Source organism: Tamandua tetradactyla, chromosome 1 (assembly GCF_023851605.1).
Source record: "Tamandua tetradactyla isolate mTamTet1 chromosome 1, mTamTet1.pri, whole genome shotgun sequence".
In the NCBI taxonomy this organism is placed as follows: Eukaryota; Metazoa; Chordata; class Mammalia; order Pilosa; family Myrmecophagidae; genus Tamandua; species Tamandua tetradactyla.
In genome coordinates this window covers 125,599,884-125,624,301 of record NC_135327.1, presented here as the reverse complement: position 1 = coordinate 125,624,301, position 24,418 = coordinate 125,599,884, and the positions used below count along the sequence as shown (strand labels likewise).

Below are 24,418 nucleotides of genomic sequence, written 5' to 3'. Positions count from 1 at the left end.
TTCTTACTTTTGGCATCACCCCACAATTTCACTTCCTCTATATTTCTAGCAAAGCAGCTCTAGAAAGTATTTTCAGAGTTAGGATACTCCTGAGAGCTATTCCAGTTCCTTTTGAATTTATCCATCTCAAACTTTGAGTCTAAAATAGTTTTGTGTGACCTACTTTAAATATTGTTGTTGCTGTTGTTGTTTTTCCTTTTTTTCCGGTGGTGGGGAAGGGTGGGTACAGGAGTTGAACCCGGGTCTCCTGCATAAAAACATTGCTTTTCATTACTTCTTTTTCCCCCAGTTGTTGAGCATGTTGGATAGTATAAACATTCTATTCTTTTTACCCACTGGCTTTTTTATGTGGGGGGGGAAGGTGGTGTGCATGGTCCGGGAATCAAACCCGGTCCCCCTCATGAAAGGCTAGTATTCTACCACTGAGTCACCTGTGCACCCTTACCCATTGGCTTTTTATTTTATTTATTCATGTATTTATCTATTTGCATGGGCAGGCACGGGGAATCAAACTGGGCTCTCTGGCATGGCAGGCGAGAATTCTGCCGCTGAGCCACCATCGCACTGCCCTGACTTTTTATTTTTCCTTTAAAAAAATCAACTGTGCTCCGCAATAGCATGACTGTCTTTTTACTGTAGCTGTTTGATTTTTTTTTAATTTGTTACATTATTTAAGTTTATGAATGGTTTGTCAGAGGGCATATAAACCATATTGGGTGGTTCTTTCTTCTGCTATTTCAAGACAGTGCATTTTACCCATTCTTCTGATGCCTTAATAGCATATGATTCTGTTGAATTACAGTGTTCTATTTCTAGAAGATTCCTCAAAATTCCGTGAAATGTCCTAAAGTAATACCTTGAATTTACTTAATTTCAAAAAAAGAAAATCATGTATGCTTCCTGGGAGTTTTGTAAAATAAATAAACTATATGGATAGAAATATGGCTATAAATATGTGTTTTGATATGAGAACTAGCTCTTACAACATTTGAAAGTACCTCAGATCTGTGAATTATTGGAGCATTAATTTTTGCATTTTTTACCTCATTTGTTTTAGTTTTTCTTGCTGCTGAAGCAAATGCCGTGTAGTGGGTTGGCTTAAATACCAGGTCACAGTATTTGTGTCATGGTTTTGAGGCTAGAGAAGTCCCAAACAGTCCATCAGTGTGATGCTTTTTTTTCTGAAGATGGCATCCTGGGAATGGCTGCCTGTGATCCTTGAGCCCGGCCTCCTCTGTCACATGGCCATGCGAACTATGGCCTCTCCTGGCCTCTCCCTTCTCTTCTGGGTTCCCTTGACCTTCATTTTAGCCTTTTGTGCCCCATGGTTTTCTCTGTCTATCTGAATTTCATCCTTTATAGGGACTCCAGTAAAAGGATTAAGACCCAACCAGATTGAGTTGGGCCACACCTTAACCGAAGTAACCTCGTCCAAAGGCCCTATTTACAATGATTCGCACCTACAGGAATGGGTTAACTTTAAGAACAGGTCCTGCTGTGGAACATGCAGCTTCAAACCATCACATCAGTGAAGAATGGCTTGCAATAGTCTTATTGTCTGGGCAGCGATATGCAATCTGCCTTTCCATGATGCCATGGCCAGAAACCAAATAGTAAGGTTTTTGTTTTAAGGGAAGACATCTTTCAGATTGCTGGTTTTACCTGATGGGAATGTGGCTAGAAATGCCGACTGTTCCCATTACCTGTGTTACCCAGGTATTTTGGATTCAGAAATGATGACTATCCCAGTTAGAATCATGGGACAATTAGAATAATGTCCCAGTTAGAATCATGGGACAGCTAAGTCACATATAAGTTTGTTATGACCAAAGAGGAGAAGGGGCATACATTATATGGTAAAAAAGAAATGGCTAATTTAATTAGGAATAAACTACAGCACTGTGATTGCTATGGGAGGATTTTTTTAAAAAGCAGTTTTATTGATTTTTATTTGTATACCATACAGTCCATCCATAGTTTTCAATCAGTGCAGAGTTGTACATCCATTAGTGATTGAGGGATGACTGCTAAAGGATCTGGGGTTCTTTTTTGGGGGGTAATGAAAATGTTCTAAAATTAATTGTGGTAATGAATGGAAGGATTTTTATAAACAATCATGTGTGTTACCTAGCCTCTCCCTTAGGGGACATGTAGTGTGGTTAATGCAGGAATTTCAAACATTTCACAGTGGCCTAAAAACAAGTAAAAATAAAATAATATGCAATACTATTCATTAAGTTCAAAATGAATTAAAAATAAAAACGATATATACAAATAGGCTTCATAATATGCAAAATATAAGTATGTACAGGAATAGTGGAAAATATTTGAGAATAACATATCTTTGAATTATTGATTATATAATAGATGGGAAGCCTATATTGTTTCTATTATTGTAGTATTTATTTCTGATGCAATTTGGGGCACAATAATATAGTTTTAATTAAGTTCTCTACTTCAGAGGGAGAAAAGAGCATTTTTGTACCTGTTCTTGAATCTCCTGTGTTTGTCAATAATGACAATAGAGAGTTTTAATGAATTGACATAAGGCCCAAATAACATTTGCTAGAATACGTATAAAATTTATGTTTTAGTCATTGTTTTAAAAATGGGCCTCTCTGATATATATATAGATAGATATAATAAATATTCATTTATTAAACATCTAAAAATTCCTGTGATTGTTTTCTAAAGGAAGAGTTGGTTAATGTTTCTTTTAATATTTTTCTCATTAATTAATGATGGTCATGCACTTGGACTTCATAATTTTCAAATTCATTAATTATGATTTGGGAATGAAACAGATAAATACTGTAGCGCTTAATGGGAAAAAAAATGCAATTTCAACACCAACTTAAACCTGTGGACTTCATGGAAGACCAGTTTGAACACAACTTCTCAGTCATTTGATGTTTTAATTCTTAAGGAAATGTAGATTGATTAACATGAAGATTATAACTAGAGGAAAATGGCATTGATTGCTTTAGAAGAAAGGAGGACTCAATTTCTAAAGGTTTTTTTTTTCAATTTCTTCTAGCAGTAACTATTTCCAAATGAATGACATGACTATAGTGAGTTACAGGTGAAATAGATTAAGTAAATGAAAGTGAGTTCTGCAAAAGTGTAGCTTGGATGCTCTTTGAACATGGTTCTAGCTAAAATGAATGTGTGCTGAGTCCCAGATACAGGGCACGGTAATGAAGGTGACATTAGGCTGCCTTTGTCACACTGTTGCCACCACTACCATTAATTTTGGGACTGCAGGAGAGTGGAAATCATGGCTCTTGTCCTTCAGAAATTTGATATATTAATCAGTTATGGTCTCTTACCATCAAGACTACTACTTAAATGTTCTTAGTCATAGGTCACTTACCTGGAGGTGATTAGGATGTCTAGAATCAAGCTGGGATGAGGACCGTAGGGCTCCTTAAGCAATTGGAGTCTGAAAACCACTCAAGGAAAGGAGAGCTGTATATGTGGGAGCTTCCAGTTTGCACATATGAGCTCATTTTTTTTTTAAATCACATGTTTCCACTTAAATTTTGGTTCTGGACATCAGATTTTCATTAAGTTCAAAATAAGAGCACAACTGAACTTTGTTGTTTAGGCATAAAATAAGCCCATGTATTAGGAATAAAGAAATTCAGAATTAGTTTTGTAATTTTCTATAATCTTTCAACATTAGTCTTGTGAAGCAATTGTTTTCTCATGTTGTGAAAGCCTTACCAAGCTGAATACAGTGAGTGTCCTCTCTGTGAAAATGGAAAATTACATCATGCCGAGATAGAAGGATGGGGAGGCTCTGTTTAACATGACTTCAAAAAGAGGATTTCTGTTGGTCATGCCCACCCATAGATTTCCTCATTTTAGACCAGTTGCTAAAAATAGAGCTCTTATTTTCAGCATTATAAATTTGGCAGCGGTTCTGAAGAACATCAAAATTAGCTGACGAATATTGTGGGCACCATTGTTTAACAATATAGGAGACTGGAAACAAATTCTTGTGCTCTGAAAGGGGCTTTATTTCCATTCCTGTTTGATGAGAAAAGTCCAGTATAAAAGCTGGGGCTAATGCAAAAAATGGAATTAGTCTTTGAGGAATTTGATTTGTCTTGAGTTGAAGGTTTGATCATTTGAGGTGTCAACAATTGGAAAATCTCACTCCATGAGATTTAATTTATCAATTAAAGAGAAACATAAGCACATACCAAATTGGTTAATGAAAAGCATAAATGCAGTTGACTTATTTCTGCCCTGGAAATGGACATAATTTCACATTTAAGAGGTTGTCTGAGTTTGTGGGCTTCAGATAAGTCTTACCAGTGGCTTTATTTAGGTGGAGGAATTTTCCTTCTTTCTCCTGACTGAAGGTCAAATACAAAAAGGATAAGGGGGTTAGAGAGTGAAAAACATCATTATATTCCAAGTTTATCGGTGTAGTTTTTAAAGTGTCTTCCCTTTGAAGTGTCATGGCTGTGTGTAGCACATGACTATTATTAGCCCTGCATTCTCAGGTTTACATATGATTTAAATGATCTCAGACTCTTTTCTGTGAAAGTACTTATGAGTAAAAAAGTCTTTTCCATTTTCTGTGGTCTTTCCGTATCCTGCCTTTTTTAACAAAGGGAAATTTCTCTCCTACCTTCTATGTTGATCTAGCCACAGAGAAATCAAATCAATGTGAGGAAACCCATATCTTAAATCTTGCAAACTCTTTTACAGAGCACATTTAGCCTCCAAAGCATTCTGATTTCAGATCTTTCCTCAAATTCTTTCCCATAGAAATACCCCTGCCCTTTCTAAATAACCCAATAGAAGCTACTTGCTGGGTGACCCATGCAGGAATCTGATAGTAATATAAAACTTGGGAATTGAAACTTTTGGGCCCCTTTCTGGTTTCATCCCCATCTTTTACTTGATCTGGAACTCTAGCCGTAGTTAATAGCTTCATTTAAAACCACTTACTTCATGAATGACTGATGTACTATTCCTAGGCCATCAGGTGTAAACCCATCTGACACAAATACTCCTAGCATCGTTACCCTGAAAAACTGCAGTAATGCTGGAGTGAATGCAGGAGAGTTGAGGAAAAGTGAAGCAAGGCATCATATAGTGAAGGAGATAGGAAATGTTAGCCTGGAACCATGATAGAGCTTGCTGAGGGAACAGCAAGTGTGGTTGATAATGTGGTCACCATCCAGTCTATAGGGGCATCTTCTGGTATTAAAACGAGATGTAGCTGGAGATGAAGCCAGATGGACTTGAGCTTATCCTTGTTTAATCAGAGGAGAGTGCTCTACTGATTAAATACCATTGGGGCCTCCTTTTTTGAACATTTCCACCCAGGATGACTGAAAAATGGAATGACTAAGAAGTGTTCTCTGGCATTATTGTAGGTTTATTTCTGTATTTCTGAATCAGTCCAAATCTTGAAGGTCAGATAATCCAATGAATAGAACTAAGTAGAGAAGTTAAAAAGGGAGTTATAATAAAATGTAGAATTTAGGCATCTCTAACATGGTTCCAGGTATAGTTCTGTTCATTAAAAAAAAAGAAGAACCCCCCTCCCCCCCAGGTTTTAATATGGGTAGAAATTTGTGAAACGTGGTGGTAGGAAAGAAAGTATAAGCTAGTTCTACCTCCTGTCCCTTCCTCCATCTTAGATCCTCCAGATTTTTGCCCCTAACCATCCAGAGCAATCTGAAGTTACTGGTGTATTTGCCAGACATAGTTTCAGTGATTGTATGTGGAGAGCAGAGGAGTATAAATGAGAATGGCTGGGTGCAGATGCAGAGATAGGAAGATTATGTATAAATATGGTCCTACTCCCAAGAATTCCAGTTTTCTGAGTTTATTTGACATTCCTGTTTTTAATTGCAATGCTCCCTAGGATCCCTCCCTACGTCTACCCCTAAACACACCACGGGTCATCATCATTTCTGGCATCTCCCGTGTACCGGGCAATATTCTGAAGCCTTTATGGTATTTACTTGTTACTTTTCATGATAAATGTATCAGGTCAGTGTACTAGGATTATCCTCATTGTGCTCATGACGATAATGATACACAGAGGTTGTGCAGCTTGCCTAAGGTCACACAGCTAGTGATAGCCCTGTGCGTGTGAGTGTGATGGGTGTGCACTGCCCTCCCCCATCACATTTCATGCCCTGTGTGTAGTTTAGAACTGTATGTACCCCCAGAAAAGCATGTTATTAAAGCTAATCCATTCCTGTGGGTATGAACCCTTTGTAAATAGGATCTTTTGGTGAGGCTACTGAAGTTAAGGTGTGACCTACACGCAAGATTGGGTTAAAAGAACATGACTTTTCTAGGGGTATGTAACAGTTTCAGACCAGCCCAGCTGGTCGTTAAGTTGTTGATCAGTCATGCCAGCAGACTAACAGACAAATTTGCTTTAACACAGGCAATGATAACTGTATTCTAACTACTGTCTGGATAAATATTCTATTGTCAGAGATGAAAATAATGGTGTGTCTTAGAGTTGGTGAAATATAATATTCTTTGTTGTTGTTAATTCTTAATTTTATTCAAATGTGGGGACATGAATATGACTTTTGCTTTCTGGAAATTGTTGAATTTTTCTCTGAAATAATATGTTTGTGATACATTTTCTCTACAAATAGTATGTATATTATATATTCAATATATATATTATATATTCAATTTTGTGAATGTGCCATTTGTATTTCAAAAGCCTGTGTAGGACGAGTTTATTTAGCAGAAAATTTAATATGCTAATTAATTGTGTTATTCATATCCCTTAAAGCCTTACTATTTGTCAGTTTCATCTGTTGATTTCTGAAAAAGTAAACTGAACCCTTCAAAATTTTGTTAATTTGTTTTTCTTTTATTTATATCAATTTTGCTTTATATTGATACACACGTTGTAGGTGCATAAATGTTCAATAGTTTTTTCCTTGAATTATATTATGTTTAATATTTACATTTGTATGCCTGATTCCTTTTTTTTTTTTTTTATAGCTCAGATGCAGCTTCATTCAGTGTTTTAACATGATTACATTACAATTAGGTAGTATTGTGCTGTCCATTTTTGAGTTTTTGTATCTAGTCCTGTTGCACAGTCTGTATCTCTTCAGCTCCAATTACCCATTGTCTTACCCTGTTTCTACCTCCTACTGGACTCTGTTACCAATGACATATTCCAAGTTTATTCTCGAATGTCCGTTCACGTCAGTGGGACCATACAGTATTTGTCCTTTAGCTTTTGGCTAGACTCACTCAGCATAATGTTCTCTAGGTCCATCCATGTTATTACATGCTTCATAAGTTTATCCTGTCTTAAAGCTGCATAATATTCCATCGTATGTATATACCACAGTTTGTTTAGCCATTCTTCTGTTGATGGACATTTTGGCTGTTTCCATCTCTTTGCAATTGTAAATAACACTGCTATAAACATTGGTGTGCAAATGTCCGTTTGTGTCTTTTCCCTTAAGTCCTTTGAGTGGATACCCAGCAATGGTATTGCTGGGTCGTATGGCAATTCTATATTCAGCTTTTTGAGGAACCGCCAAACTGCCTTCCACAGTGGTTGCACCCTTTGACATTCCCACCAACAGTGGATAAGTGTGCCTCTTTCTCCGCATCCTCTCCAGCACTTATCATTTTCTGTTTTGTTGATAATGGCCATTCTGGTGGGTGTGAGATGATATCTCATTGTGGTTTTGATTTGCATTTCTCTAATGGCCAGGGACATTGAGCATCTCTTCATGTGCCTTTTGGCCATTTGTATTTCCTCTTCTGGTAGGTGTCTGTTCAAGTCTTTTTCCCATTTTGTAATTGGGTTGGCTGTCTTTTTGTTGTTGAGTTGAACAATCTCTTTATAAATTCTGGATACTAGACCTTTATCTGATATGTCATTTCCAAATATTATCTCCCATTGTGTAGGCTGTCTTTCTACTTTCTTGATGAAGTTCTTTGATGCACAAAAGTGTTTAATTTTGAGGAGCTCCCATTTATTTATTTCCTTCTTCAGTGCTCTTGCTTTAGGTTTAAGGTCCATAAAACCACCTCCAATTGTAAGTTTCATAAGATATCTCCCTACATTTTCCTCTAACTGTTTTATGGTCTTAGACCTAATGTTTAGATCTTTGATCCATTTTGAATTAACTTTTGTATAGGGTGTGAGATATGGGTCTTCTTTCATTCTTTTGCATATGGATATCCAGTTCTCTAGGCACCATTTATTGAAGAGACTGTTCTGTCCCAGGTGAGTTGGCTTGACTGCCTTATCAAAGATCAAATGTCCATAGATGAGAGGGTCTATATCTGAGCACTCTATTCGATTCCATTGGTCGATATATCTATCTTTTTGCCAATACCATGCTGTTTTGACCACTGTGGCCTCATAATATGCCTTAAAGTCTGGCAGCGCGAGACCTCCAGCTTCGTTTTTTTTTCCTCAAGATGTTTTTTGCAATTCGGGGCACCCTGCCCTTCCAGATAAATTTGCCTATTGGTTTTTCTATTTCTGAAAAATAAGTTGTTGGGATTTTGATTGGTATTGCATTGAATCTGTAAATAATTTAGGTAGGATTGACATCTTAACTATATTTAGTCTTCCAATCCATGAACACGGTATGCCCTTCCATCTATTTAGGTCTTCTGTGATTTCTTTTAACAGTTTTTTTGTAGTTTTCTTTGTATAGGTTTTTTGTCTCTTTAGTTAAATTTATTCCTAGGTATTTTATTCTTTTAGTTGCAATTGTGAATGGGATTCGTTTCTTGATTTCCCCCTCAGCTTGTTCATTATTAGTGTATAGAAATGCTACAGATTTTTGAATGTTGATTTTGTAACCTGCTACTTTGCTGTACTCATTTATTAGCTCTAGTAGTTTTGTTGTGGATTTTTCCGGGTTTTCAACATATAGTATCATATCGTCTGCAAACAGTGATAGTTTTACTTCTTCCTTTCCAATTTTGATGCCTTGTATTTCTTTTTCTTGTCTAATTGCTCTGGCTAGAACCTCCAACACAATGTTGAATAATAGTGGTGATAGTGGACATCCTTGTCTTGTCCCTGATCTTAGGGGGAAAGTTTTCAATTTTTCCCCATTGAGGATGATATTAGCTGTGGGTTTTTCATATATTCCCTCTATCATTTTAAGGAAGTTCCCTTGTATTCCTATCCTTTGAAGTGTTTTCAACAGGAAAGGATGTTGAATCTTGTCAAATGCCTTCTCTGCATCAATTGAGGTGATCATGTGATTTTTCTGCTTTGATTTGTTGATATGGTGTATTACATTAATTGATTTTCTTATGTTGAACCATCCTTGCATACCTGGGATGAATCCTACTTGGTCATGATGTATAATTCTTTTAATGTGTTGTTGGATACGATTTGCTAGGATTTTATTGAGGATTTTTGCATCTATATTCATTAGAGAGATTGGTCTGTAGTTTTCTTTTTTTGTAATATCTTTGCCTGGTTTTGGTATGAGGGTGATGCTGGCTTCATAGAATGAATTAAGTAGTTTTCCCTCCACTTCGATTTTTTTGAAGAGTTTGAGGAAAGTTGGTACTAATTCTTTCTGGAATGTTTGATAGAATTCACATGTGAAGCCATCTGGTCCTGGACTTTTCTTTTTAGGAAGCTTTTCTATGACTAATTCAATTTCTTTACTTGTGATTGGTTTGTTGAGGTCATCTATTTCTTCTTGAGTCAAAGTTGGTTGTTCATGTCTTTCCAGGAACCCGTCCATTTCATCTAAATTGTTGTATTCATTAGCATAAAGTTGTTCATAGTATCCTGTTATTACCTCCTTTATTTCTGTGAGGTCAGTAGTTATGTCTCCTCTTCCATTTCTGATCTTATTTATTTGCATCCTCTCTCTTCTTCTTTTTGTCAATCTTGCTAAGGGCCCATCAATCTTACTGATTTTCTCATAGACTGATTCCTTTTTATTGGTTGTATTTCTTGAACCATTACTGTGTTCCAGGCATACAATAATCACTAAAGATGCAAAATTAATTGAAAGAAATGCGGTGGATTCATTGTCTTTGATTTAAAAGTTAAACACTCTGGGTTGACCCAGGTTAAAGCATACCACCTGGTATGAAATAAAAACTCAGTAAACAAATATGAACCATTGTCACGTGGCTACAGATAGATTATTGAATATATTATAAACTTGACATTCCTTAATAACCCAAGTCTTATAACGTAACAAATGATCACCATGGTTCATTGAATTTTGTTGAATGATAAAATGTTTCAATGTTATAAATCTTTCAGTATTCTCCAATATGAGAGGAAGAATTTGAATAGTAGTTGTACATGTTTTCTTGAAAATTCTACATAATTCTTAATGGCAACAGAAAAAAAGCCATAGAAAGAAAATACACAATTGTGGGCAAATTAAGCTTATCATCTTTAAAAGAATAATACCATAAGCTGTTATCTTTTAACTTATACACAAATGTATTTGTCTTAATTTTTAATTCTGGACTATTTCTATTAATGTTTAAGGTGTATTTGCTCAAATATATTCAGGAGTTCTGGAAAACTGAAAACCATTGTTTGTAAATATAGATATTAAAAATTTAAATAAGCCCAAAGGTAATTTTTCTAGAATTATTTATTTGTGATATTTTAATCTCATATGAAATAGCCAGTCATAACCTCGCCTTACACTTGGAAAACATGAACTAAGTGACATTGTAATTGGGTCAGTTATTTTTATTTTTATTTTTTTAGTTAATGCATTGACATATAGAGTCATTGAAAAAGATATTAGACACAAATTATGGCTATGTATACTTTCTAATATACAGATATGTTATATATAAAATAGAGCTTAGAGGGTAAAGATAATTATTCAGTTGTGGTTAAAAATGAGGGGTGGGCATAGCATGTAACTGCATACACTGAAAAATCTACACACTTGTCTTGTATTTGCTTTGTTCAGAAGGTACCGGTGACTTTGAAGGAGAAAAATATTGATTTGTTGTGTTATTGCCAGAGGGATATTAATACATTTCTCCCTTTTTCTTCTAGCACACTGATTTATGTCAGTACATGGACAAGCACCCTGGGGGGCTGCATCCAGAAAATGTGAAGGTAGGAAAATACCTTTTTTTGACTTAGCATTCTTCGTGTGCATTTTGAAGCTCAAGTCTCCATAAATTAAAAAAAAAAAAAAAACTTGTGTAAAGAGAAGTAATGTTGTAGTAAACATAGCCATTACTTCAATTTAGTGGTTGGAAACCATATTTTAACATTATATATTATTTTCATTGGAATATTTTTTAGGGCTTATCCTATTCTTTCTTCATGGAGAAAATTGTACCCATTTGAGTGAGATCCACTGGAATCTACTTTGGCACTATTTTTAGTTGAGGGAAATCTCAGGGAGCTCTAGAGCAGAATCCCATACTGAACTACCAAATTGGTTTCATTATAAAGCCTTATTATGACCTCCAAAACAGTGTTATTGTAGGTTTCCAATGCATATATTTTTTTCACTCTTACAAGCAGATAAAAATGGTTCTGCTTCCAACTGGTTCTACTAGAAGTTTGATTAATATGTGTCTAAAGGACTAAGTTTTTCTAAGATTTGACCTAGCAACCATCATGGGAAATTTTTCCCAGATGTCAAACTTAAAGCAGGAAACTCTGTCTTGGCATATGTTAGGGAGGTAGAAGATAGAAAAGCTTTATCTTATCTGAAAGCTTAATGATGTGCTTACATTTAGTAATTCAAATAACTTCATTTTATAATCCTGAAAACCAATTATTATGGATGTATTTGAAATAAAATTATTAGCCTCCATTTCTTCCCTCTTATTATCAACGCCACTCATTACAACAGGGCATGTTTTTTGTTTTATACTTTCTCCTTTGTCCTATAAGGATATGTGCACGTATAGTATTTTGTGTGTTTCTTTTTTTTATCTTTTATAGCATTTTTTCATCATTTATATCTATACCTGACTATGTAACTCAATCTTTGTAATAATCATATATTATTCCATAGTATGAATAAATCATCATTTTTCCCCTGTTCCTTACTCCTGGGCTTTTTGGTTGTTTCCAGAAAGTTGCTACCAAATGTGATTGTAGAGCAAATATTAATATGAAAGCTTTATAGTCTTCTTTTATTCTTCTTGTATATCTAAGTAATAGGATTGCTTCAGTGAGGAAGAGGTGTGATTTTAATTTTAACGAGTTATATTTGAGAGAACTGTTTCCCGCTACTCTCACTAGCCTTGATTGTATCCAGTCATTTTAATTTTTGCCATTCTGTTGAGTAAAAACAGAATGTCTTTTCAATTAGCATTTTCTTTACTACTAGTTATATTGAACATCTTTTCACATATTTCTTGAACCTTTACCATTTTACTTTTATGGGTTGCCTGTTCTTATATATTGTCCGTTTTTCCCCTGGGTTATTTTCTTTTTCTTGATGAGTCGTAGGAATTTTTTAATATTTAGGGCATTGATGGGTTTGTTTTTTTTTTTGATAATCAACATTAAAAAAAATTTCATAGCACATGTAGAATCTCTGACAAATCTTTGATTTTTTTTTTTTTTTTTTTTTACCTTAAGCTCTATATGTAGAATCAAGAGAGGATGGATGGATGGGGGTAGGGGTGGGGAGAGGGAGTGGGTGTGAAAATATTGATTTTTAAATAAATAATAGAGGCAAATTGTGCTTAGAGTCTTTGTTGATTTTTCATATCCCCTTTTCCTTGGTTGTGGTGGTTTTATTTGACAGGATTTCTTTAAAAATTTTGACTAGTCATCCTTCTTAAAAATACGTCTGCGTTGAAATAATAGTTTTAAAATAGACTGGGGAAGAAATTTCAACAGGTGATTGTTTTATTAATCTTACCCGTGTTGAAGTCTACCTTCTAAGCGTTTGTATATTCACCGGAACATGATTTTGGTCTTTTTTGTACGTGAAAATATCTCAGACAAATTGTCTGTTTTATACTTTCAGATGTTCTCTTCTTAGTGGCCCTTGGGTTTAAAACAAACAGTACAATGGCACCCTTGTTCTTGTTTCCCACTTGAGGCTTTTGGCCCTATGGAGCCAAGGGACCTACCAACCTCGGTAAAAATCAGTAACTCCTCTCAGCTAACTTTGCCTTGTCTTCTCACAAATTCAGAGATAGGATTGAGATTTTAAAAAGCTGACTGAATCTTTCCAAAGAGCCGTGGGTAGTTTTTTTTTATTTCCTTGTTAGGTTTTCTTACCACCCCTCAGTGTGCCATTAGTTATGGGCAATTGGTCATGAAAACTTTGTTGGCGAAACAAAGAAAGTGCATCCCAGCAAGCGTGTGTGTGCTCTTTGCCATCAGGTCAGACGTAGGTGATTTTTGCATCATTTTTACTGGAAGCTCTCTTTCCATTGCATTTATTTTTCTTTATCTCCTAATAAGATCATGGAGAGATTGATCTCTAGTTTGCTGCTTTTTCCGATTACTAGGGTGCTGTCCTTAAAATTACTTGTGTGTGTGTGTGTGTAAGTAGTTATTATTCAAGATTCACATGCTATTCTTTCAACTCATCGCTGCTCATTATACTTCAAATATTTAGTATCTGCTACTTCAGGAGTTGTTGCCTCTTAGTACATTGATGAATGAGATGTAGTCAACCCAGAAATAATGTCTAGGTTGATGGACTAGAACTTAGATGTGACACAGTGAACCCAGGTTTTAGTCATATAGAGCAGGTGGTAATCCCACTTGGAAGTTGTTTAACACAGGACCGATTCATGCATTACTACATTTTTACCTCTAGAGAAACATGATGTGATTTATCTCTTCTCCTATCTTTTTGAAAACCATTAGCCATCAAAATGTATTACTTTATCAATATCCCTTTTCCCTAGTTTGGCTTCTTGAGGATTTGTCAGTATGTACTAGACAGTCTTAGTTATCATATCAGAGGTCTTCAAACTTTACTCTGCAGCGGTCGCCTGAGAAGCCTTATTTTGCCTATGTTCTTCTGTCTCACTTCCCAGAATAAGAATCAAAATTTAAAACCTTTCTAAGTAGGAGAAGATGGACATCTGTCCCAAGGCTGAGAGTCCAGGGCAACTCCAATGACCTGCATCATCGCTGGTCCCAGGAGAGCCTGCCCAATCGCGGTCTCATTGTTCCTCCAGCCCAGGGGGCGTGTAGATTCGCAGCATGCTGACTGTCACGCTGGCCTGCCTGCTTCTACCGCGTGCTGTGGGATGGAGTGAACTTGAAGGACCCTCTGTCCCCAGACTGCTTCTTCTCCACTGCTGCCTCTGCCTCAACTACCAAGTCAATTCTGGAGGAATGGGATGGGTTTGGTGAGTGGATGAGACACAGGACATGATCCTGTACACAGTACACAACACAGTCATCGGACCGACGATTCTAGGAAGAAGATTGGAAGAGGTTTCCATGGAGAATCTGATCAATTCAAGAGAAGAGGTGAAGAATCTGGGGAACTAAAGTGAAGAATTCATTAACAAATCAGTAACTAGAAGGAAGTTGTCTGGTTTGAAAGGGTTATGTGCCCCAGAAAAGCCACACTTCAATCCTAATTCAATCTTGTTGAGACATCCATCTCTTTTAATCTTGATTTAATAATATAGGTTGGAATCTTTTGATTAGAATATCTCCCATGCAGTTGGGACATGCCCAATTTTGGGTATTAATTTTTGATAAGGTAGAGATGTGACTCCTCCCATTCCAGGTGGGTCTTTATTAGATTACTTGAGTCTTTAAAAGGGAAAACATTTTGGAGAAACACCAGAAATGACAGAGCCTAGAGAAATGACAGAAGCCTCAGAGCCGACAGAAACGTCAACGCAGAGCTGACACAGATGTGGACATGTGGAGAGCAGTGACACAGATGTTTGGAGATGCTTGAAGCTCAGCAGACGTTACCATGGAATGTTAAACAAACTGGAACCTGGAGAGGCAGATGCCAGCCACATGACTGACTACCCAGCTGGTAAAGGTGTTCCTAACCTATGAACCTTCCTTGAATTAAGGTAACCTCTTGTTGCTGCCTTAATTTGGACATTTCCACAGCCTTATAACTGTAAACTTGTAACTTATGAAATTGCCCTTTTAAAAAGCCGTTCCAGTTCTGGTATATTGTATTCTGGCAGCTTGCAATACAGAAGTGAACATAGTGAACACAATGCAGAAGCTAACACAGAAGTGAAATTGCTTGCATCGGTTAGATGGAAAAAGGTATAGAAGAAACTTTCAAAAAGGGCAACATTAAAAAACAAAACCATTATTAATATTCCCAACAAGGTAAAATAAAATATCGCACCCACAAATCAAGGATGGTCTGTTACTTTTAGAAAGCAGAGTTGAGTGAACGAAGAAAGAGGTCTTAGAAACTAAAAATATGATAACAGAGATTAAAAACAACACAATAAAAAATGATTGAAGATAAAGTTGAATAAATGTCCCAGAAAGTAGAGCAAATAAGGCAAAGATGAAAAATGGGAAAGTATTAAAAAAAAAAAAAAGGACTAGTCCAGGGGATCCAATCTAAATAATTGCAGGAAATAGCGAGTAGGGAATCTTTAATAATCTATGGTTTTCCAGAGCTGAGGATGAGTTTCCAGATGGAGAGGGTACATTAAATGCTCAGAACAATGATTGAAATTTCAACCAAAAAAGTGTTCATTGTGAATTTCAGAACATTGGATTCAAGGGAAGATTTTTACAAAAAGAAAACAGGTAAAGGATCAAGAAGTACAATAGAAGCAGACTTTTCAACCCCAACACTAGATGTGAGAAGGCAGTGGGTCAATGACTTGAATGGCATAAAATTATTTCTAACTTAGAATTGTATACTAAGACAAGCTGTCAATTAAGAGTGAGGGTAAAATAGGTCATTTTCAGGTGTATAAAGTGTTAATAATTTTGCCTACTTTGCATCCTTTCTCAGGAAGCTATTAGAAGATATACTCCAGCAAAACTCAGGCAATAAGCCTAGGAAAATAAAACAGGTGTGCCGGTTTGAATCTGTTTTGTACCCCAGAAAAAGCCATGTCCTTTAATCCTCATTCAATATTGCTGGGTGGGAGCTTTTTGATTACCTGTGGAAACGTGACCCACCCAATTGTGGATGGTAGTTTTTGATTAGATGGTTTCCATGGTGATGTGTCTCCATCCATTCAAGGTGGGGTTTGCTTACTGGAGCCCTTTAAGAGGGAACCATTTTGGAAAAAGCTTTAGAGCCCTCGCAGCTGCTTCTTTCCTTAAGGAGGAAAATGTGCGGGCCCCACCCCAACCCCCACACCCTGGGGGAGCTTCATGAAACAAGAAGCCTGGAAGGAAAGCTAGTAGATGTTGCCATGTTTACCATGTGCTTTTCCAGTTGAGAGAGAAACCCTGAACATCACTGGCCTTCTTAAACCAAGGTATCTTTCCCTGGATGCCTTAGATTGAACATTTCTATAGCCTTGCTTTAATTTGGACATTTTCATGACTTTAGAACATGTAAACTTGCAACTTAATTAATTCCCTTCTTTAAAAGGCCTTCCGTTTCTGATATATCGTGTTCCAGTAGCTTACAAACTAGAACACTAAGTAACTGAGATGACTACAGGAGAGAGGTGAAGGAAGTCCTCAGAATGTTGGTGAAGCAGGATCCTAGAGTTACATCAAGCCAGGGGAACAAACAACCAGTTTAGATTGGAGCAGATCAGAAGCACCAGGAGAGATTTCCTCAAGAAGATGAATTTGACAGAGAGACTACCTAATGTGTTTGAGCAGATTTACCAGATGGGAGGAAAGTTTGAAGTTGAAAATAGTGATAAACACAAAGGAAAACCAAACAAAATAAAGACTAAATTATTAACACTAGCAAAAACAAAATGCTATGCAGGGGGTGAAAAAGGATTCACACTAAAGTTCATGGCTTAGTTGTAAATGATATTTACACAATCATAATATAATATAAACACTGAAAATTGATCTAATTAAAAATCCACCTCTGATGTAGCCATGCACATTCCAGGATCAGCATTCTGAAACAATGGTACATTCCAACCCCACACTCCTTATATATATAAAAAAAGATCAGTGCCATTGAGATTGGGGAACATGTCAAAGAGCTTTTGATTTTTTTTGTCCAGTGTTCTTTTCCCTACGCTGCCTGATTAAGACATTAAATTACTGTAATTAGCTTGATTATTTGTGATTTCATGTGCACTCAGTCACATAGGTTTATCCTCATTTTCGTATTGAGGATAGTAGTTATACCTTCTCTGAGGGTGTGGAAAGAAACAAACAGAATCAGCTTATTACTGCCACGGGTTTTGGCGCCTGAATTGCAGGGAAGCAGAAAGCCTTCATTATCATTTTGATTTTCATGGGAGGCCACTCTCCTAATTATGTGATGGCTCTTCCTCTCTGTTTGTCTGCTTAGAGACAATATGCTCCCTCCAGGGTTACATTTAGTATCTGCACTGCAGGTGAAATCATTTTCAAGGAAGAGTGACTATGACATAGTGACAGATGTCCCATGAGTATTTCTGTTTGATATATTGGCATTTTTTAAGTGTGGTTTTATTTGTTGTCACTTAAATCTATGAATATAAAGTAAAAGCTATCAGAATAATATTTACTGAGTTAACAGCAATTCATAATGCTATATACTAGGTGTTAATTAAAAAAACAGTTGAGCTAAAATTAGACACTGTATTGGTTCTGTATAAATTTAAAGAGATGTGAAAACCGAGTGAGAGAAGCCATTATCTTTAAAAGAGTATGTTTTTTTTTAATAACTCTGAAACTCTGACGAAATGCAGATCATGAAATGATCAGAATGTAATAAATACTGAATGTTTATTATGTGAGCAGAGGAAAAGCACAATGATTAAATTCTTTTGCTTCTACATTTGACAGTTTTGACTTTTACTTTCATCACCATGCAACATGGCAATATTTTAAAAATTAAAAGATTTACCTTTGGTTTTAAAAATGTATATATTGAATTGAGGAAATTGTTCCCTAGTACAAATCAGGTAGAATTTCAAGGTTTATAGATGTAACCCTGAAGGAAGGAAAAAAAAAAGAACAAATGAAACAACACATGGCCCCTCATTTCACAGTGAAACATGGATAGTCTAAGGTAATTTTGTACTAATTCACAGCAAAACGTCTGTTAAAGTTTTATCTTTCTTAAGGTATATTCCTTCTAAGCAGTGAAATAGACTCACAGGAGGAAAAATGTCAATGTTAACTACATTTCTACTTTAATTGTGTACAAAGGGATCTCATATCACTACAGCATTGTATAATAAAGATCTACTATTAACTGATGGTTTTATTTCTAAGAATAATATTATTTTTGACAAATGGATAATTTTAGCAGTTAATTACTTAGAGGACAATTTAAAACCTGAATCTAAAGCCTGAGGATATTGGCCTTATAAATATTTATGATGATTACAAATATACCATGTTATTTCCACAAAATGATAATTGGTATGTAGAAAATTGGTTAGTATTTTTTGTGGTAGAGGTGAAGGGTGAGTTTTTTCTCCCTTCCCAAACTGTTCTCTATGAATTATACTGGGTTTTAGTTATAATTAAATTGAATGCAGAACTTGTATTAGTTCTTGAATTTATAATTCTTAGTGATTTACAAATTGACCACTGAATTTTTAAAAATCACCATCACAATGGAAATTGTCTTCATTCAGTTTTTTATGTGTTCTTTAAAAATTAATATGCGTGACAGACTGAAAATTAAGGTTCATTAAAAAAAAAGATTAATTGGTGCTGTCTCCAGCTGATATCCAGAAATGTAGATGTCTGAATCTTATTACCATGATGAGATTGAATCTTCCTAAGTCATTTGGTAATGTATTTCCATTTCCGTGTTATCTTAATGACTTTTCTTGATGGTCAATATACATTTGCCATTTTTTACAGAACTGGTTTGGAATGATTGAAAATGAACAAAGCAAATTTTAACTCTCTGTCTTATTCTCTGAGATATCTCAAGTCCTATTGGCATAGAGCTGATTTTTATTTTTCTTTGCAACAGATATACTAATTAAAAGAGATATGAGGTTTTATTATGGTTGAAAGTTGCTATTTTTCATTCATAGTCCAGAGAACAAGCAGGTGTATAACAGACAGAATAATGTTATGCCAAATTAAGATTGCCTTATACAGATGGCACTGAGAATTGATTTCTAAATGAGACTTTCTAATGTTGAAATGGAAAATCAGATGATACCTGATTTTCTTCATATTCCACATTAGAGCTCTCATTTAGCTGGTAATGAGTTCCTCCCATGCCTTACTATGAATATTATAAAGCCTTTCCTCATTCTGCATTTTGGGAAATATGATTATTTCATGAGGACATTAAAGAGTGTTTCAAAAAAATGACACCCAATCGCAATGCTTGTCCAGGTTCCTTCTGAACATTTTCATCCTATTTTTTGTTATATCAAAGTAACTAGCATATCTAGAAAGTGAAAGATTAAAAATCAAAGAAACGAAATTTGCTAGGTCCATTCATTTTGGATTGGACATTCAGAGGTGATCTGAGTGACAGAATGCATGATTAAGATGTGGGAATTGAGGTTTAGTTGTTTAGAAGATGTCTTTTACATCATTGGTGTCATCTGCTGATCTGCTCATAACAATTTGGATCAGACAAAAAAATGAAGGCCAGCTAATTAATAACATAGTGTTTCCTAGAGGCTCTTTAAAACCCAGATTGAAAAGAAATCACTCCTAAGAATGATGGAATCTTGAAAATTCTTGGAAGATGCATGATGCTTTACTTTTTAGGTATAAGTACCCAGCTTGGAGGGAACCCCTACCCCCAACCCAGAGCTTTAAGCTTCAAGCGGTTTATTACCTTGCCTTTCTCCAATTAGAGCTGTATCTGCACATGACTCTTTTATTTGTATGTTTTCCAAGATAGCCGTGAGGCCCCAGAAGGCAATCGGCCTGAATAACACCCCCCCCACACACACACACGACCAGGAAGGCAATCTGCGCGCGTGCGCGCGTGCGCGCGCGCGCGCACACACACACACACACACACACGACCAGGAAATTTTCTGATTATCTTGGGCAGGTACAGCTTTCATGTGACAACCATTCTCAAATCATTGATATTTTCTGAATAACATATACATTTTCTATTCCCTGACACCTCTCTTAGGGTATTCAGAGAGAGGTTTGTTGATCATATATATCCAAATGTACATATCTTTAAGTACTGCGTTTCCATTTGAAATGTATTTATCCTTTTGGTTTGGCTTGCATATGTGAGCATTCTGTAAGACTCATAAGATTTAAGAATTATCATCTTTGATAATCTTTCAGTCCGCATCTCTCAGTGTTTTAAAATCTACAGTAGCAACCTCAACTGATATTAAGGCAATTGTTATTGATTTAGAGCTTGAGATGTTACCTTAGGCAGTGACACCATTTTAAACTCTGAATATTTATTCCTTTTCAATGTGTGTAAAAAAGAAAAGCCCTGTAGTTTTGGTAAAGTAATATACATGAACAAGTGAAGTTGGGTAGAAAGGATAGGCAGACTCTCAGCTTGCCGCTTGTATTTCATGCTATTTCTTTTTAGTTCCAAAAAGCGTCTGTCAGTCAGGTCAGCTGTATATCTGATTTATATTTGCAGGCAGAAACTTGACAATGACAGGTGCTTAGATTATATTGTTTAAGTTCCTTGGAACAGTTGTTAATAGTTTTTCTCTTGGGAAATTATGTTGGGTTAACTATTAAATCCAGTAGCTAAACTTTGATCATCTTGTCTATGAGGGTTCCTATGGGGTGTTTCCAATACTGGTTTTAGGCTGATGAACGACTTAAACAAAGGGAGGATTCTCGCCCTCTGCCCGCCCTACCTTCTACGTCATGCATGCAAACAATGCTGATATGGAAACCAATTTACTCTATTAGATCTTCTTTCACAGTACTTGGCAAAACAAAACCTATCTTACAGCCCCCATTTGGCTCCTTCTAAGGTTCCCAGCTCTAGATCCGGTGGCCTCAATCTGCCTGCCCACTTGTGGGAGCCTCTGTGTCTGAAACAACTACTGGCGTGGCCACCGCAGTTTCATCGAGGCAAGATGAGGCAGAACCGGGCAGAAGTGGAATGGGAGGCCGACTTACTTGTTCAACTCAAGGATCATAGGAACAAGCCAAGGTCTTGCTGAAGTACCTGAAATTCTTATTTTTTTTCTTTTAGTTTATTCCTCTCTAGAAAGTTGTCTTTAGGAATAGCATATTAATGTTTGAAAATTTTACTTGGGGTGCAAATTAAATTGTTGTTACATTAGGGAGAAATAATGAAATATTAATTCTCTCTGGAGGGTGAAGCAGTGAAACAATCAAAACGTTGAATGGGGAAAATAGTGGCAAGACAGGCTTGCTCTGCTAGGTAGTCTTTCCAAAGACTGAACCTACATAAAATATTCAGGAAATGGGAGATTTCCCTCTATAATCTGAATGTTTGCATCTAACACCATCCTGGTAGCACATTTAATTAACACATGAATATGTGTTATTTTGTTATTTAAAATTTTGTCTTTACCAGGTTTTATTTCTGTCTCCTTGTATCTCTGTATAAACGTCTACGTATTCTTTTTAGAAATTCAATGCAGAGAATTGCAATGGTGCTTTGTAAAGAAGAAACTGGGCATGTATTATATAGGTTTTGTTACAAATTACGATTCAATGTTTGCTTAATGTATTTCAGAGCTCAGAAAATAGAATGAATCATTTGAATCATTCTGTGGCTTTCAAAAATTGAAGTAGACCTAATATTGCACATTTAATCGATGACATGTTATAAAATATTTTGTCATTCATTAGATATTTTGGGGTCTCAAGTTTCTAATTATTTTTCATTTCTATAAAGTTGGATATATGGTTAATAATTGTGCAGCCAGTGGGTTTTTCAATGATACAGTGTTAAACATGGAAAATAATATTTGAAATGTTTATTTCCATGTACCTCTTTGGGTCATCTGACAGCATCACATTTTTTATTTTAGGTTACCCAGGGTATAGTTGCTTTAATCAAAGAGTAAGCATACTTTTTTGTAGCAGTACTCTTGATTATGTCAAGTTAAAATATTAGTTTTACCGCTTATTTTCTTTATGACCCTTTGGCAATTCACTCAATTTCTCTGAGCCTGTCAATTATTTCTTAACTGTGATACAGAGATGATAATCTCTACCTGGTGGGAGTGGTGTGAGGATTAAATTATCTAATGAATATAAAGAATTTAACAACATATCTGTAGTGATCAGCATTCAGTCAATGTCAGTTATTGTGGTTGTTTGACTTGTGGAGTTCTTTCCATTTTTGTTATTCTTAAAATTACCAAATTGTTTAATTTTACAACTTGAATAGCAATCAGCAGTGTCTAAGATTTAACCAGTCATTTTCACAGTAAGAAACCTAACATACAGAAATGTTAAGCATGATCCTTATGTGGCAGAAAAATAGTTTAACCAACTGTCTTTGTAAGAATTGTTGGTGTCTTTTGTTGCTCAGATGTAGCCTCCCTCTATGTCAACTCTGCAGGTGAACTCACTGCCCTCCCCCTACTCCTAGGGATGAGCCCTGGCATGTGGGAATGAAAAAACCTTCTTGACCAAAACGTGGAAAATAAAAATAGTCAAGAGGTCTTTCTGGAGTTATTCTTATGCAATGTATAGATATCCCTTTTCAGTTTTTGGTGTTTTATGGTAGCTAGATGGAAATACCTGAAACTGTTGAACTGTAATCGAATAGCTTTTATTCTTAAACATGATTAATAACTATAGAGCTTTCAAGGTGTAGACATGTAAGTGTGAAACCTTGTGACTGGCATTCCCTTTATCCAGTGTATGGACTGATGAGTAAGGAAAAAAAAAATGACAAAAAATAAACAATAGGGGAATATGGGGGTTGTGGGATGTTTGGGGTGTTCTTTTCTACTTTTATTTTTATCTTATTTTTTATTGTTTTGGAATAATGAAAAATCTTCAAAAATCTATCACAATGATGAATGCACAGCTTTATGATAATACTGTGAATCATTGTACACTTTAGATGATTATATTTCAATAAAAAAATCATTGATTGGAAAAAAAAAAGAATAGGTGGTGTGCTATAGAAATAGGGTCAATTGTGAGCAATTCTGATAAAGCTCCTGTGAACCCTAAGGGATCCTAGATGTTTCAAGAACTAAATGCGTGTCTTGTACTTCTGCAAGATGTTCACTGTGCTGGGTCTCATATTTAGTGAAATTGTATTCATTAAGTAGTGCATGTACTATTTCAGACCATTCATGCAAAAAAGTCAATATATTCAAATGGGGCCAATCACACATCTCAGACTTCAAAGGAGTATACAACTTACTGCTCCTACAAGTGCCAGTAATTCTTTTGAGCAGCGTATTGACTCCAGTCAAGTGTGCTTTTTACCAACTTACTTTAAAGTTTTGATAAAAGCACCTTTCTTGATTTTTTTTTTTTACCCACATAAAGTCAAGAGTTTTAGAAGAGGGTAGATGAAGCATTAAGGAATAGCCCCAAGAAGTACATGCCATAGCACTGAGCATATGACCTGCTTCTTGATGGGGCGACAAGACGATTGAATATAGATAGATCTGCTGCTGGCAAAAATGTCCCTATTCATCATATCATTGCTATTTAAGGCATTTTCCCATTGGGATTTATATTCAAGCTAGAATATAAATCTGTAGTGATCGTACTAAAGGAATTGGCAGAATTTCTTTTTGTAAAGGTCTAAAATATCCTGAGGTGACAAAGAATTCTTAGGAAGATCTTCTGGCTACTACAATAGAACAGTAGAAAGAGAATTTCAAATATGTTAATTTATCAACTTTAGTACATGAAGCTGTCTTCTGCCATTACTTATTTCCAGGAGATTTTAAATACCAAACTAGAAAATCAGGACTCATATGCTGATTATATAATATGCTAATTTAGGCTTTTCCAAACTTGAGTTCACTTAATAATAAAACAATTTGATTATATTAGGCATATAATTTTATTCATGCATATGTTTATTAAGCATCAAACTCATTTAACATAGCAAAAAGTTCACAAGCTCTGTGAGATGGTTGGATGACTGGATAAGTTCCTTGTGCTTTTAGAGTTTAATTTTTTCATTTATTTAAGAGAAAAGGCAAACGCATGGCTTTAGATGGAAAGGATTAAATAATATATGTAAAAATACTCAGAACAGTCTTTAACATAGAGCAGTCCTTCAATTAGCATCAGTCTCTTTTCTTTGCAGCTCTCGAGATTCCGTAGATGCTTACCTGAGTTTTATTAGTGAGTAGTAAAGTCGATTCTTACTATTCCCCTGTACCTGGTCCTCACTTTGGCGTCCTTATCGTTTGTACGGTCTCCTCTTTT

At 35.7% G+C, this 24,418-nt stretch overlaps 1 protein-coding gene across 5 annotated transcripts in view; it reads left to right on the top strand.

Annotated features, from left to right (window-relative positions):
• CDK14 (cyclin dependent kinase 14) overlaps nt 1-24,418 on the top strand; it is a 653,719-nt gene that overhangs the window by 346,493 nt on the left and 282,808 nt on the right. For all 5 annotated transcript variants that reach the window (XM_077119488.1, XM_077120922.1, XM_077121765.1 and 2 more), the window contains one exon: nt 11,039-11,101. In XM_077119488.1, coding sequence (XP_076975603.1) covers nt 11,039-11,101 — 63 coding nt within the window. The remainder of the gene's footprint in view (nt 1-11,038; nt 11,102-24,418) is intronic.